The 16,917-nt window shown below is 42.0% G+C and overlaps 1 protein-coding gene across 1 annotated transcript in view; it reads left to right on the plus strand.

The window, feature by feature from the left end:
* NTSR2 (neurotensin receptor 2) overlaps positions 1 to 14,605 on the plus strand; it is a 117,691-nt gene extending 103,086 nt beyond the window's left edge. The window contains exons 3-4 of the mRNA XM_082252226.1: positions 13,116 to 13,206; positions 14,253 to 14,605. Of these exons, the coding sequence (XP_082108352.1) occupies positions 13,116 to 13,206; positions 14,253 to 14,454 (293 nt within the window). The 3' untranslated portion in view covers positions 14,455 to 14,605. The remainder of the gene's footprint in view (positions 1 to 13,115; positions 13,207 to 14,252) is intronic.
* The last annotated feature ends 2,312 nt before the right edge of the window (positions 14,606 to 16,917 follow it).

Consider the following 16,917-nt stretch of genomic DNA (forward strand, 5'->3'; position numbering starts at 1 on the left):
GAACAGGAGCGCTCCAATTGGGTTCGTACTGACTTTGTTCTTCGACTCCTGGAATTTAACTTGAATTCCAATATTTTTTCCTTTAATGACGACACATACCTCCAGGTACAGGGGGTAGCGATGGGGACAGCTTGTGCCCCATCGTATGCCAACCTGTACCTGGGGGGATGGGAGCGCGTCCTGTTCTCTGATGAGAAGGCGTCACCCCTTTTTGAACATGTCCTCATCTGGAAAAGTTATATTGATGACGTCCTGGTGGTGTGGACGGGATCTCATGAACAGTTGACGGAATTTATGCAATATTTATCGATCAATCAATATAACTTGAAATTCACAATGCAGTGCAGTAATTTGGTGATTTCCTTTCTAGACACCTACATACACATGTCTCCTGATGGTACTTTATTCACTTCTCTGTACCGCAAGGATACAGCTGGTAACACCATTCTCCACTACCAGAGTGGTCATCCAAGACCGCTGGTATGTAATATTCCTTACTGCCAGTATCTTAGGATACGCCGCAACTGCGGAAGGGACGAGGACTTTGAGAGGGAAGCAAGAGCCCTCCAACAGAGATTAAAACTAAGGGGATACAGCAATAGGGTCCTAAAGAATGCCTATCAAAAGGCTAAATCTCAGAAAAGGGAGGATTTGATCTACCCCCCCAAAAAACAGGATTCCCCCCCCCACGACAAAAATGATCACTACCTTCAGTGCCCATCATCAAGAGATCCGCTCTATACTGGCCAAAAATTGGCACTTCTTGACGGAAGATCCAACAATCTCTAGATATGTTCGATCGACGCCAGAATTAGTGTTTAGGAAGGCTAGATCTCTGGGCGACTCATTGGTGCATAGCCATTTTCAGTCCTCTACCTCTGTGGGATCTGAGGGACTATTAGGGACCCACAGATGTGGGGCATGTGACCAATGCCCATGGGTAAGGGAGGGTACTTCCCTCCCCTTGCCACGAGGAGGAATGTTGCGGCCGAGATTCTCAGCCACCTGTCAGACTGAAGGGGTAGTCTATTTAGCCACATGTAAATGTGGTGCCTTTTATATAGGCAAAACCAAAAGGAAATTTTGGCAAAGGATTAACGACCACCTATATTATTTGGAGGTGGGTCTCATCTTTACACCAATATGTAAGCATGTCGGTCTCAATCACAGTTTTGACCCCCACATGGTTTCCTTTTCAGTCCTGGAGGTAGTGAACAAGAACCCACGAGGTGGAAACACCGATAAAATCATTCTCCAAAAGGAAGCAAAATGGATTTTTAACCAGCAAGCTACCAAATGGCCCGGCTTAAATTCAGCCGTGTCATATAAACCATTTCTCTAACTGAACTTCTAATTCAACAATAATAATCCACCTCTGAGGTCCTTTTTGTTATCTACCTCCAGGACTCTTCCATATCTTCACTTCTCCCCCTTTTATTCCCTTCCTTGTCTACTATATATACATTTACTTCTTGTTCCTATTTTTCATCTCCCTTCCATCCCCTTTTATCCTTTTCATTTCTTTTTGTCCCCATTCTTTTTCCTACTTCAAGGATGTAATGTGACTATTTCCCCATGAACGGCCATCCTCTTGCTCTGTTTCGAGCTTCTTGTTTGGCAATTGTCTTAATGAGATATGCTTATTAAGTATGCTCCTTTATGGGGCTGTATGTACTCAAGTGTTGTTTATTATATTAATTTTTACTCTTTTTTTCTATATACTTAGTATATGTGGTTGTATGTATATTTCTATATATATATATATATATATATATGCCCCCTTTTTTGTTTTTCTTATTTTGGGACCTCCAAAGTATTTTTGTATCAATCACCACATCATTTATCTTTGTTTTCTTGATAGGATCGGGAGGTGCCGATATATCCGGTCTGAGCCAGTGTGGATGTGTTTTCCCTTTCCACTTCAGGTGGATTCGGGCGCAAATCAGAGGAAGGATGTCTCTTGTAGACATCCGGTCCTCTCCCAGCAATGGGATTCAGTTGCGCCATAGCCGATGGCTGCATTACCATCTTCAGCCACACCAGAAGTGGCGCACTTGCACTGCGCCCGCGCCGGAAGTGACGTCGGGACGCTTCTGGCGTCGCACTTCCGACGGGACCTCTTCCTGCTTATAAGCCCACGAGGCAGAGACGCCGATGGCAGCGGTAACTAGCACCGCGGGCATCGGCGTCCAGACCTCTACATAGAGCTATTTCCCTGGCAAGGTGAGCTTTTTCATACCAATGGAGCCCTCATCTATGGGCTTACATATTTAACCTCCAAGCGGATTGTTATTTGTTTGGTGGGTTATAACCATTTATTTTTCTCTTTTGCCCTCCCCTTTGTGTTTTCTCTTCCCTTGTCATGGAATACTACAGAGTTGTTTTGGGCTTTACTTTATCAATCCCCTGCCTTCACCATCCTATTGTTGTTGAGTACCCCATGGTGACAACATAGAGGTTACTCGTTGGCACTCTTTATCGGATGTATCCATCCCTTGGGGAAAAATGGAAGAGGTTCGGTCCACCTCTCCTCATGAAAGGGTTCTTTGGACCCCCATTTGAGGATTTATCGGAGAGGGTTACCTGCATCCTGGCCTCACTGGATGATCACGGATATCTTGAATCCTATCCATGTTAACCCCAACTGTGAACAAGGTGAGCAAGTTGACTAGTAATGTATAATCGTTTTGAACCCTATTCAATAGGGTATTTATATGCTATGTACTACCCATGTCTAATGGTACAATATGAAGGTTACTTATGATTGTCTGTTTTTTCTTCTCCTTTTTGTACATGTTCAATGTTAAAGGCTTTTTTAGCCGCTAATAACTGGTTCCTGAAGAAGCCGATTACTTTGTTCCGGCGAAACGCGTCAAACCACCACAAAGAAACAACCTTCAATGTTTCAACATGGTTGAGTTGTCTATGGACTTATCAAATGTCTCCATGTTTAAACTATGTTGCTAGCTACCACATGTGATATATTCATGTTGTTCTCTGTTTTTAACAATTTTCAATAAATTTATATTTTTTATTTCTTTGTTTGCTCACCAATTACTATACCAGCCCTACAAAGTCCGCTTTTCAGTATGGGCATTCCACTGGGTCCCCCTTGGTCCCCACCCTGTGGATATACCACAATCCCATCCAATACCCTTTTTTCCTATATATATATATATATACACACACATATGCACGTATGTATATATGTATATATATTGTGAGGGATTAGCTCGGTGGCGGGTGTGGATGACCCCTTGGGGGGTGCGTTTTCCCAGAGAGGTAGCCGACAAGTGCTTGCAAACAAACAGTGTGGTTTATTAAATGGTGTTTTCTTCACCAGGCTGTATGCAGCAAAACATCCAAAATAAAATAAAACAGAAAATAAATCCTTGCCTCTGTGGGCGGCTACCTTCTCACAACTGGAACCTGCCTAAGTGTCTGTCTCCAACCTACCGTCGGGCAGACTTCCTTGTCCTACAGCGGACACTCAATAGTCCTTTTATAATAGCTTCACAGGGCAACACAGTCCTTTGTTTCTTTCACATCAACAGTTCGTCTTCTCACCTTTGAGACGTATTCACCCTTGGTTACCGTCCCGGGCACACATCACTCCGGGGGGTCTTCTCCCAGGCCCACACATCCTGTCGGGAGGCACACGCTGACTGTCCTCCTGCTCCCAGCCCACATGGCTTCAGGACACAGCTTCTGGAGGCAGCAAACAATAGGAATTTCTCTGAACAAATTATAGAGCCTTAACTCCCTCATTCTGAACAGGTGAAGGCCTTTCAACTTCCTGCTGGCTAGCTCTGTAGCCAACACCCTAAATTAATTAATGGACTTTCTAAATCAGGTGGAAATGTATCTCCTTCCTGTGACTACATTCCCAGATTTAGCTGACTTCCTGTCACATACCCCCCCCTCTTGTTTCAACCCTAGGGTTGGGACACAGATTTCCAGGCACGCATGTGTCAAGCACTGCTGACTCACTGATAAGCCTCCTATTATCCTCAAGCTTCCGGATGAAACTGTTTTGTCATCTTCATTGACGGATTTCTCATAAATGCCACACAGTTTGTCTCTCATCTCATATACACATTCTTCAACTGCATTTTTGGCATCATTTTGCTCCTTCTCGTTTCTGTCATCTTCATTGACAGCTTTCTCATAAATGTCAGACAGCTTGTCCCTCATAACCGTCTGTCCAATCCACCATGGAGGACCGTGATCCATAGGCAACTCAATTGGGCTAGTCTTAATGTCTTCAACATTCTTAAGACGCCTCTCTCTGCAATCCATAAATGTTTTCCACAAAACTTTGAGAACCTTTGCTTCACTAAGCTTTGTTCCAAGTAGGGACTCTTGACATCCCTCTGTGACTTGAGTTGCCTCTCCATACATCTGTACACAATCATTGACTTTTTGTTGTAAAAGGGAATGATCTTCCTTCTTGAGCTTTGCTTGCTCTAAGATGCTGTGCAGAGGATTTTCCAATTGAGACAACAGGCTGTCACACATTTCTTCAAAGTGACCCCTGTTCCTTTTCCCAGAGATATCAATATCATTCACTAAACATTTCATATTCATAGGCAGATCTGAAGCATTTGCACTCATCAACTTCTTAAACTTTTCGCCCTCCTGAGCGAGTCGCAGTAAAGGCCTACTATTTGATTTGATATTCAGTTTATATTTCTTGCCAAACTCTTCACAGAAGAAGCCAACCAGAACATCATCAACTTTCCTTCCACCAACATAGGGGTCAAAGGCAACAACACAGTTGAACCCAGCGATCTGGGTGGTATCCATTATAGACCTCCTCTCTGCATCAGTGAAGAAGCATGGAACTGCAACACATTCTTTTACAGGTTTCTTCAATGCACTTTCTGCTGAACTATTTGACCGCTCAAGGTCACCTAGTTCTTTTTCTCTATCTGAATTCCACATGGAATGCATCTCAAGATCACGATCAAACTTCTGCCACCCGTCTTTCACCAGTTCCATTTTGGAAACACTCCCTGAAAGGCACTTATTCATTTGCTTCACGTTTTCACCAACAGCCTTAGTTTTCTCCACTAGGTTTTCAGCCTGAACTGAGAAATCACCACATTTCTTACTCAGCTCCTTTGTTTGCTGAAGTTCTAATGATACATTTTCCAATGCTTGAAGTTTTTGAAGGAACGGTTTATTCCAAAGGGGTGATTCAAGCCACATGTCGTCACATTTCTGAGGCTCACTCAGGACAGACCCCAAAACACTGATCCTTTTAAAAACTGCATCAGGCACACTATCCCCTCTTTGGGACAGATCCTCTGTTGCCTGGAATTCCTCTTCCAGTTCCTGCAACGGAATCTTCATCTCTTCTACTTGCTGTTCTAAGGCTCGCTTAGACTTTTCTAGCTCCTGAACGCTTTTCACAACATCATCCTTGGAGCTGACCAATTCTTCCATTTCTGTACGCAGCTGTTTAACACTTTCTAGTTCAGCCTTACACTCTAGAGCTTCCTCCAAAGAGCGAGCCAAGAAAAGGGCTTTGCTCTCGTTATCACGCACCTCCGTTTCTGCACGTGCGCGTTCTTCTGCATATTTTGCAGACACAGTCTTCTCTTCACCAAGCATCTGATCAAACTTCTTTTTCACATCTTCAACACACTGTAATGAACCAACGCTTTCTTCCATGCGTTTTTTCATATCCGCTATCTGAGCTTGCAATGTTGCGACTTGCTCTGATAGGTTTTTCTTTGCTTCCGCCTCCTCTTTTAATTGTTCCAGGAAGCCATTTTTCTCATCTTCCATTTGTTTGAGCTTTGTGCTAAAACTCAGCCTTTGACACCTCTCTTCCTGTAAGAGTTCCTGCGTGTCTTGCAGCTGCGATTCCAAGATAGAAAAATCTTCCGCAATTTCTCTAGATTTTCTGTCTGCTTGAGAAAGCTGATTTGTAACATTGTCCAACTCAACCTGCAGTCGGTTTGCCTTCTCTGACAGCTTAGCACACAATCGGTCACCTTCTGACACCTTGACTTGCGATTCCAGAAGCTGTGCCTCTACTTTTTCCCTCTTATGTTCACAATCTCCTTTTCCCTGCATAAGAGCCTTCACCTCATTGGCTAGCATCTGGGAATAAGAATGTAATTCTGCCACACAGGCTTCTTTCTCCTTTAACTGCTGCTGGACACGTTGGGCTTCCCCTTTCCAACTTTCACAGTCCGCACGCCATTCATCTACCACATTGCTTAAAGTAGTGAGCTCATACACAGTACTCAGTAATTTAGCCTCTCTTTCACTTTTCTCTTTGTCGCTGAGAGACAATGTCGCTTTCAGAGCAACATTCTGTTCCTGCGACTCCTGCAGGTCTATTTTTGTAGCTCCCAAAGACTGAAGACTTTTTTCCAGCTGATTACGCAACTCCAACATATCAGCCATACTTTGCTTCTGCAAAGTCTGAATTTCACTTTCCTTTTCCATGAGGATGGCATCTTTCTCCATTATAGTCTCTCTGCGTTTTTGCAACTCGACCAAAAGAAGAGCAGTGGATTCTTCCCACTGTGACACATGAGACTTGAGTAGTTCATTCGTTTCCTGCAAGTTTCTATGCTCCATTTTAAGCAATTCCAAGGCTTGTTCCTTTTCTTCCATTTTCCGTTGCAAGGCATCCAACTCAGCCCTGCACACATACTCGGTTTCCTCCAAACCGATGGCCTCCATTGGCTGCTGGCGTCTCTGTTTCCAGCCTGCCATGCTCTCTTGATGAGCCTTTTGTTGAGCTGCAAAGCTCTGCTGAAAATCCGCATTTGCCTGCTGTTGAGCTGCATTTGCTTGCTGTTGAGCTGCATTTGATATAATCAGATGTTTCAACATCTCCTCCATTTTGAGTTTACTTTTCATCTGAGCACACTGCGTCTCCATAGCAGTTTCATCAGTGTTGCTAGGGACAACAACCTTCCTCTTTAGTAGACTCTCTTTAGGCATGGATGGGGCTGGTTCAAATGGTAGCATCCCCTCCATCCATAGAATCCGGTCTCTCATTTCATCTATCTTTGCATTTTTCAGGCGTTTGGATCGCCCCATCTTCAATAACTCCACAAACAAATTTTTCACAGTCCAGCAAACAATTTTCAGACCACTGTCTCTTTAACACATGTAGTTTTTCTCTCTCTTGCAAGATCTCTTTTCCTGCGCACACAGTTTGTGCAGTCACTTGCACCAGACACAACAAAGTTCATCAAATAATTTTTGAGACCGCTGTCTCTTTAAAACACTTTTTTTTTTTTTTTTCTGTCAGGATCTTCTCTCCTGCACACATAGATTGTGCAATCTCATGCACCAGACAAAGTTCATCAAACATTTGCACTTCCTTGCAGGGATCTCTGCTTATGCCCGCATCCTCCACCATATGTGAGGGATTAGCTCGGTGGCGGGTGTGGATGACCCCTTGGGGGGTGCGTTTTCCCAGAGAGGTAGCCGACAAGTGCTTGCAAACAAACAGTGTGGTTTATTAAATGGTGTTTTCTTCACCAGGCTGTATGCAGCAAAACATCCAAAATAAAATAAAACAGAAAATAAATCCTTGCCTCTGTGGGCGGCTACCTTCTCACAACTGGAACCTGCCTAAGTGTCTGTCTCCAACCTACCGTCGGGCAGACTTCCTTGTCCTACAGCGGACACTCAATAGTCCTTTTATAATAGCTTCACAGGGCAACACAGTCCTTTGTTTCTTTCACATCAACAGTTCGTCTTCTCACCTTTGAGACGTATTCACACTTGGTTACCGTCCCGGGCACACATCACTCCGGGGGGTCTTCTCCCAGGCCCACACATCCTGTCGGGAGGCACACGCTGACTGTCCTCCTGCTCCCAGCCCACATGGCTTCAGGACACAGCTTCTGGAGGCAGCCAACAATAGGACTTTCTCTGAACAAATTATAGAGCCTTAACTCCCTCATTCTGAACAGGTGAAGGCCTTTCAACTTCCTGCTGGCTAGCTCTGTAGCCAACACCCTAAATTAATTAATGGACTTTCTAAATCAGGTGGAAATGTATCTCCTTCCTGTGACTACATTCCCAGATTTAGCTGACTTCCTGTCACAATATATATATATATATATACACCTATATATATATATATATATATATATATATAATATAACGCATGAATTATAATCTAATCAATAATATAATTGTATTATATAATATAATATATATATTATATATTATATAATAAAATTATATTATTGATTAGATTATAATTCATGCGTTTGTGTTTCAAATTTATCACATCTGGGATGTCTACTAGAGTCTTGTTTTGGTCAGGTTTAAGTCAGTAATTACTAAGAATTGTAGGCCTATAATACATAACGCTGAATTTCCATGAAAAAAAATTGTACTGCTTTTGGTACAGAATTCCTGACATAATCATACCGCCAGGGAGGTTAAGTATACTATGCTACCACACTATATTAGCACACGAAAACAGGCCACATGCTACTTGATGGTAGATAAAGTAAGTGTATTGTTGCAGGGCAAGATAAATACAGGGAACAAAGACAGTAAACAGATAAATGCATATATTTGAATGTAATAAACTAGCTGATATGAATATTGGGCTATATTATGGCTATTGACTGAGACCACAATAATAAAACAGCGAAAATATATAAATGACAATGAAAAATATCACAGTAATGCCCCGTACACACGTACCGATTGTCGGCCGTAAATATTCGGGCAACATCCGATCAGCCGATTGTCGGCTTGTTAGTATGATGCTTCCGACAACCGACTGCGACTTTTCGGCCGAACAAAATCTGGTGTGCAGGCTATAAAATTTTTGTTGGCCAACAAAGAACGGCCGATTGTTCGTCAGTCAGTACAGATTTCGGCTGACAAAAGCCAGATGAGCAAGACTGGGCATGCTCAGAGAAGAAAAAACACATGGAAAGTAGACCAGAACATGACATCACTTCTGCAGTTGGTTGTTGTTGGCCGACAAAATTCGTGTGCAGTCTAGAGCACATTTCAACCAACAAAACAACACTGGACAAAAGACGGCCGATCGTTCGGCCGACAATCGGTACGTGTGTACGGGGCATTACTCTCTGCGTGAATGATCAAAGAAAAAATGTGTCCCCAAGCTCTGTGCATACAAACCTAAGAGTAGATGGGTGTACATGTTCCTGGAAGGGGTACCACTGGAGAAGTACCTGGTGCCAAATTAGTAATTTTCAGCCAGCTAACAGTAGGGCCTGAACTGTACAGTGGTGCACTTCAATACCGTCCCTGCATGCAATAGTTAAGACACCTAGTAGGATTTGTCTCCTTCCTGATAGGCTAACAGCAGTAAAGGTGCACAGGCTCAGTCTCCTTGGTGCTAAGCAATGCATCACAGGCAACAGATCTGAACTCTGTGGTCTCCTGCCCAACAGTTTTTCTTCTCTGAGTCCAAGAAACTCTCATTCCTATCTTCCCCTGCATTCAGGGCAATGCTCCTCCATAAAACTACTTGTCCCATGATCCTCCTTCCCCAAGCATCAATAAGTCTCTTTCTCACAGGCTTACTGCTGCTGGCAGGAGTAAGGGGGGGGGGTCTAAGTCTTTTCACACTCTGATCACAGCTACCAGCATAGCAGTGTGGGGTGGGAAAGAAGAAGAATGGGCACAGGAGCAGTCAGTCTGCTCCTCCAGCTGGCTACAAAGTATACGTAAACCAAATATTCTGCGTAGAGTAGCCATGTCTACTTTTCTGCCACAGCTTACACAGGTGCTACTTTTCATTCTCATCTTTGCATCCTTCTTTGTTTATCCTTGAAAGGTATGCAGTTGTACTCCTACTTTGTCACCCTATCACACAGGCTTCTGAGAGACCATTTTAACACTCAATAAACAGGCACTGTTTTCACAATCAGGAAACCTGCCCCAAGATATTCCATGCAGCCACTGTTGGAATGCATGTAGGAAGCGAGTGGCTGCAAAAAGGCTGCAGGAGAGAAAAACTTAGATTTTAAAAAAAAAAAGAAAGAAAAAAATGCATAAAACAAGTATTTTTTTTAGAAAGAATAAATGTTTTTGATGCACTGAGCTGTAAGCAAATAAAATGCCAATCTGGGTCATTAGAATTAACATCTGCTTCCTCCCCACTGGAGTCATTGATAGACATAAGACATAATGAGGCGATGCTTTAATTGTACCCCATCTACTTAACGCTGAAATGTAAATATAGGTTGTATGTAGATTGACCCTTAAAAGGTTACCCACTAAGATAATCGCAGCAAACTAAGCTTCACAATATCATGGATTAGGGCCCCTATATAATTAACAAGATTTTTATTCATTTTTTAGTTTTCAAAGAACTGTTCCTTGCAGCTTTAACCTTTTTTTTATTATTTTATTTATTTTAATTTTTTTTAATAAACCTATTACACCATGAGGAGCCTATTTTAACTGTGCTAAGCATTGCACACAAGTAAAAGGGAGGTATACATTTTGTCTACAAGAGCATTGTCAGTGTATATATATATATATGTATATATATATATATATATAATTTCTCAAAAATACAATCCCAGTGAAGCACAACATGAAAAATACCCAGGCTTCAAAATTATACTATTAATTTAGAACAGCAAAAAAGCTTTGTGTATGAATTATAACACAAGAAACAATATATATTACAAAATTACCAAATGTTTTATTGATTATATCAAATCCTTTTATTTAAAAACATTTAACGTAAAGGAGGCCACCAATCTAAAAAAAAAAAAAAAAAAATGATCAAGATTAATTGAAAATGATAAATTGCACTTCTCACAAATCCCCATATACAAGAGATATGTCAATTGATTACAAATACTCAGTACTCAAATGCAGATACATAAAGTTTTATATTTGGAAGTATCTGTGGAAGATTATGAAGGAGCATAACAGGTATACAGATGTCTTTTTCAAAATTTTCCAAAATTCCCCAGAACTAGTGAGCAAAATGTGCATTTGCACTTAAAGTGGTTGTAAAGGCTGAAGGGATTTTACCTTCATGCATTCTATACATGAAGGTAAACATGTTCAGTAAGCAGCTCCTCCCGCAACCCCCCTAATACTCACCCGAGCCCAATCCTGATCCAGCGATGTGCAAAAGAGCAGAGGCTCTCTCAAGTCTCTCCCTCCTCTTTGGCCAAGACGAGACACAGAAGTGGGACCTAATGGCTCCTGCTGCTGTCAATCACAGATAGTGTGGAAGGAGAGGGGGAGCAGGGCCATTCCCCACTCTTTTTGTCTTATAGACACATAGAGGCAGCTTAGGAGCAAGCAGGCATGCATGCCCCCAGAGCAAGATTTGAACTTATTACCAGCAACCCAGTTCTGCCTACAGGAATGTAGTGACATTGACAGTCTTCAAGGTGAGCTTCTGCTTGCAATGTTTAGGCCCTTTAAACGTTGGTGCACAGAAAAGGTGAAGATGACTCTAGGGGATGGCCTTCAACAACAGTCTGGGGTAAAGTTAGGCTCATTAGGTGGGTAAACTCCTTAGTTGGGTAAGGCAGAAAGTGAGGTGAGTTTAAAGGGTAGTTGGTGGTATAGTGACTAAGATATTATGTAGCAAAGGGGGGGTGGGGGGCAGGTGGAAAGCAAATCATGGTCAGCGTCTGGAGTGCAGGTACTCGCACTCAAATCAGCCTCCTTGTTCCCCTGTTCAGCACAGCAGTCCAACACTGCACAACTCAGCACAGTCCAGACAGGCACAGCTCGGCTCAGCCCAGGACAGCTCATTACAGCACGGCTTTATCACTCCTTCCCAATTGGCGCACTTCATCCAGCTGCCCGACTCCTTCACAGGCTTTTACTTTTATAGGGTCTCTCCTGCACCCTACCACTGTAGTAAGGATCCTTCTTCAAGACATCTCCCAGATCAATCTTGACAATTGAAATCCAGTGACAGATATGCAAGACCAATTGGCACTGCCATTTTGTGAACAAATAAAGCTCTGCAACTCAGTAACATTGCCATGTGTTACACTACCAGCATAAATATGGAGTGTTGGAGGCAGGGCTGCCATCAGGGGGAGGACAACCAATACACAGACGAGGGCCCTGGCATCTCCAGGGGCCTGACCGCCGAGCAAGGCCAGGAGGCGTGGCTTTCATTCATTCACAACAGAATAGTCAGCAGAGACCTCCTTTACAAGTTGAAGATGTGTGTGTTGAGTTGTGTACAGGGGGGGCAGAGCTGTGCGTTTGCGGTGTGCATGTGTGTTGAGTGTGGTGTACATGTGTGTTGTACGTGTGTATTGTGTGTGTGTTGTGTTTGTGTGTGTTGTGCATTGTGTGTTGTTTGTGGTATGTGTGGTGTGTTGTGTTGTGTTTGTGTGGGTGTGTATGTGTGTTGTGTGTGTGTGTGTTTTGTGTTTCAGTGTGTGCATGTGTGTGTGGTGTTTGTGGTATGTGTGGTGTCTGTGTGGTGTGTGTTGTATGCATGTGTGTGTGTATGTGTTGTGTGTGTGTGTGTGCTCTGTGTGTGTCAGAGGGTGCTGAGTGTGCACAGATGAGAGGGGTGGCTAAGTGCGTACAAGTATGGGTGGGGGGGGGGGTCTGTGTGCACGACCGTGGGATGGCCAGTGGGTGGATTTGATGGAATGGTGGCCAGTAGGTGGATTTAGTAGGATGGCCAGAGGATAGGATGGCCAGAGGGCCTGGGGAATATTGGTGGTCAGGCCTGGGGGTGGGGAGAGGGTGTAAGGGTCCCCAAAATTTCTGATGGCTGCCCTGGTGGGAGGAAACATGAGTACCCAGCGAAAAACCCACACAAGCAGAAAGAGAATATGCAAACTCCATGCAGGAGTGCTATCATGCCATGTAGAAGTGCCAACCACTGAGCCAGTGTGCTGTTGATGTGATCATAATACACGATTCTTGTTAGGAAAGACAAATTAAATAATGCTAATTATCAATTAGTTGCCATGAGTTCTTACATGTTGTTACATCAATAAAACAGAAGAGTTTATATGATTCAATGGGGTAGCCTAGTCTGTGACAGATTTATATAGGCCAGCAGTAGCCCCCCTGGTTATCTTTTTATGCCTCATGTCATACAACATCTTGTCTAACAAAATGTCTTCTCTAACCCACAGGAGCCATTGTGATAGCCTACATTGTCTGTTGGTTACCGTATCATGCCAGAAGACTAATGTTCTGCTATATCCCAGATGATGAGTGGTCTGGGTAAGTGTCATTAGATATAATAAGTGTTCACCCATAACTGACTATTTCATTTGTTCCACAGCATAGTCAGGTGAATAACACCACCTATATTAATAAACAAGCTGCGCTAAGTGAGTAAACCATATGTGATTAGTAATAAATCACTAATGATAAACAAATATATGTAATCAAATTGACATAAATCACAACTAATATTAGACAAAAATTGTGATCAAAACATCAAATATATGATAAAAAAAAATAGTTCACAATTAATACAATGGCAAATTGAAGTATGAAAATATGTGTAATAAATAAAGTCTCTGATAAAGTCCAAAAAATCAGTAAAGAATGTGATATATAGTGAAATCCAAAATGTAAAGTCCACCACAGGTGCTAATCCTACACCAAAAAGAAAGCCGCTTACCAGAACCTGGCAAAATTGTAAATTCTGACAGTAGACACTCAAAGGCTTGACAGGAACACAGAGGGGAAGCCAGATATCCTATAATGTCATCCTAGGACCAACTCTATGCCGCTAACACAGTCACCAATTGCGCCACCTCCTTACTGCAGTGCTTCAATCTTGCTTCCTTTCACATGTGATGTTTGGCTTCTCTGTAACACCACCTGTCACATTTATACGTTTTTAAACAATATATATATTTTTTATGTTAAATGCTTATTTACAAATAAACATTTATTAGAGGTGACAGAGTTTACAGAGCAGAGCAGAAGCTGTTTGTATTCAGACCATCTCTCTCTAATTCAAAGTCTGAACAGAGAAGGTGGTTAGAAAGGTGAATCAGCCATTTATCATTTACCAATAGGAAGACTGATAGCAATGAAAACCCCACAGAGGCTTCAATCCTTTCCTGTTCTATTGGAAACAAAGTAAAATGTTTTGGCTGGACTTGTGCCTAAATGAAAGTGTAGTGGGGTAATGCAATAAGTATGTATATGTTTAGCCATGTCACATTGATAAAAGAGTATTGGTTTTGCTACTGTGAGTTATTGTATGTTATTATAAAAACCCATATAACTGTCATGTTGCTCTCTTCCTGTAGGTTCCTCTACACGTTTTACCATTACTTCTATATGCTGACCAACACTCTCTTCTACATTAGCTCAGCTGTGAATCCTGTCCTTTATAACGTGGTCTCCTCTTCTTTCCGAAAACTCTTCCTGGAGACTCTCAGCCCATCCTGCAGTAAACAAAATGGCAATTTCTCCATAAAATCAAGTTCCTCGCACATCAGACCAGACTGATGTCTCCTCCTTTGTCTATTGTATAGAGAAAAGATTTTCTGAGCAAACTGGACAAATATTGTTACATAAGGAGTTACATTAAGTGTTTATATGGCAGACTAGTGCATTCCATCTGATCCTTGGTCAGCTCTATGGTATATGGCTGCCACCGGCCGATCGCACGGGCGAGCTGGTAGAGCACCACCGCCGCCTATAAAAACAATCAAGCTGCTCAACAGCTGCTATGATTATTTTTACATTGCAGGGGAACCCTGGCAGAAAAGACTGATATCTAAATTATGCCTGCAGCTGCAGGCATCATTCAGATATCTCTACTCAAAGTCCAGGACGTCATATGACATCCTACGGGTGGGAAGCGGTTAAGGTGATATTTATATTGATGTCCACCTGTACTGCACAGACCAAACGTATTGGTCCTGTTGGTGAATGATTTACAAGGTCAATCTACCAAAAAATGTGATACCCCTTTCATACTAGGTTTAACAAGTGGGTGGGGCTATGTACCTGAGTACAGATCATTTTCTGCTAGAGTCCCTGTGAGATAAGCAGCCAGAAGAAGAAATCGACAGACCAATATCTGTCTCAGTTTGGGTGGACATTCAAATCCTTTAAAGATATAATGTACTAGTCTATATAACATTCTATTTACTGGGACATATCCACTTCCTTCATCACTCTGGGGTCTGTTACAAACAGCTGGATCTCTGCAAATTTACTAATGATACCGGGACAATGATTGCTGGTCAGAATACATTTATTGTATGGTTCTTATGTTTTTTTGTGAGCTGTTTGGAACCTTGAATGTCTAAACAAAGGGCAACAAATTTGAAAATGCACAGCTCAGTGGCGCCAACACCCTCTAAACACTCTGCACCCACCTCTATGGCTACTGACAGCACAACCTCTGATCAATTGGAAAAGCCTCCAGTGCATTATGGGAGCTGAACAATTCACCCTCATTTTGACTTACTTAAAGGTCACATGCTTAAAGTTTAATTCCATGTTTAATTTGATTTAAATAGTTAATCTGGGCCAACTATTTCCGTTGCATAACTATGCAGCTGCTGCAGTGGTTAGGGTGGCTTCCCATCAGACTTTGAGTCTGACTGAAAGCTTTTCCACCTATCAGGAGAAACCTTGTATTTTTATCAATAAATACAAGACTTCCTGTGATTGACGGCAGTGGAAATTGTGATGTCATCCACCCACCTCTCCACCTTGGCCAATCAGACAAAGTCTTGTATTCATTGATAAAAATAAAAATAAATTTAACAATATAAATTAATACATTTCTTCTGAATGATTCCAGGAGCAAATGAGAAGTCACCTGTACCTCTGCCAGAACACAGTGCTTCCTACTCTATGTAGCTAACACCACTACAGTATATTCAAGGGCACCCTGTATATTTATGTAATAAAATAAGTTTGTTTGGGCTAGCTTGGCCCAAACAAATGTTTTAAAGTCAAATTAAACCGGAAATTCTATTTTAAGAGGAGTGGCTGCACACGGTAAGAAATATACTGTATACCCCTACCCATATTTTTCTGAAAGTATTATTTTGTTTCTTTTGTTTTCACAATAAGGACAGCATATCTTCTAAAACTATGATGGGTATGGTTTGTTGCTAGCTGATGTGACTTTGCCATTTTTACTAGCATGCAGCTCCACCTTTGGATCATTGTATTTCATATAAAGATTTGTATATGCTCCTTTAAGTGGTCATGTGCTCTTTGTGACATCATCACCAGATTTAATTAAAAATGTAGCAGATTCTTGGAGAAGACATTAGCAGGGAGTCTGAGCTAGTCATGCCCCTAAATCTATATCTCCAAAAGACCTTTGCCTGCACACAGTGGGGTTGATTTTCAAATATGACTCTTCACTTTGCAAGAGAAGTTGCACTGTGGATGGGTTATATTTCTCCCCCCGAGTTCAGTAAATGAGGTGAAGCTCCACCTACTTTAATCCAATCATGTGCAAGAAAATATGCTGTTCTCTTATTCTTCATGCACATGATTGGGTATTATTATTACTGTTATTATACAGCAGGGGTGTCAAACTCAATTTTTATTGCTGGCCACATCAGCAGTATGGTGGCCCTCAAAGGGCCGGTTGTATCTGGGGTACGCTATGTACAGAGTACAGAATTACACTACGTGCACAGGGCAGAGTTTAGAAGTGTGTTATGTACAGAGTGCAGAGTTCAGGATTACACTACATGTAGAGTTTAGAAGTATTTTTGAAGGGGAGTTGGTGCCTCAGGTCAAGGGTATGGGACTTTATAGGCTAATACATTGGTTTATAGGTTTTATATAATTTATTGAAAAGTTTGATAACATACAAAAATAATAAATATATGAAGAATCTTTCTCGGGATGATGACTAAACCGAACTAAAAGTTTTTTGGGAATCGTACATTTACAAGAGTTTAGAAGTATGTTATGTACAGAGAGCAGAGTTTA

Source organism: Pelophylax lessonae, assembly GCF_965119305.1.
Source record: "Pelophylax lessonae genome assembly, chromosome: 3".
Classification (NCBI taxonomy): domain Eukaryota; kingdom Metazoa; phylum Chordata; class Amphibia; order Anura; family Ranidae; genus Pelophylax; species Pelophylax lessonae.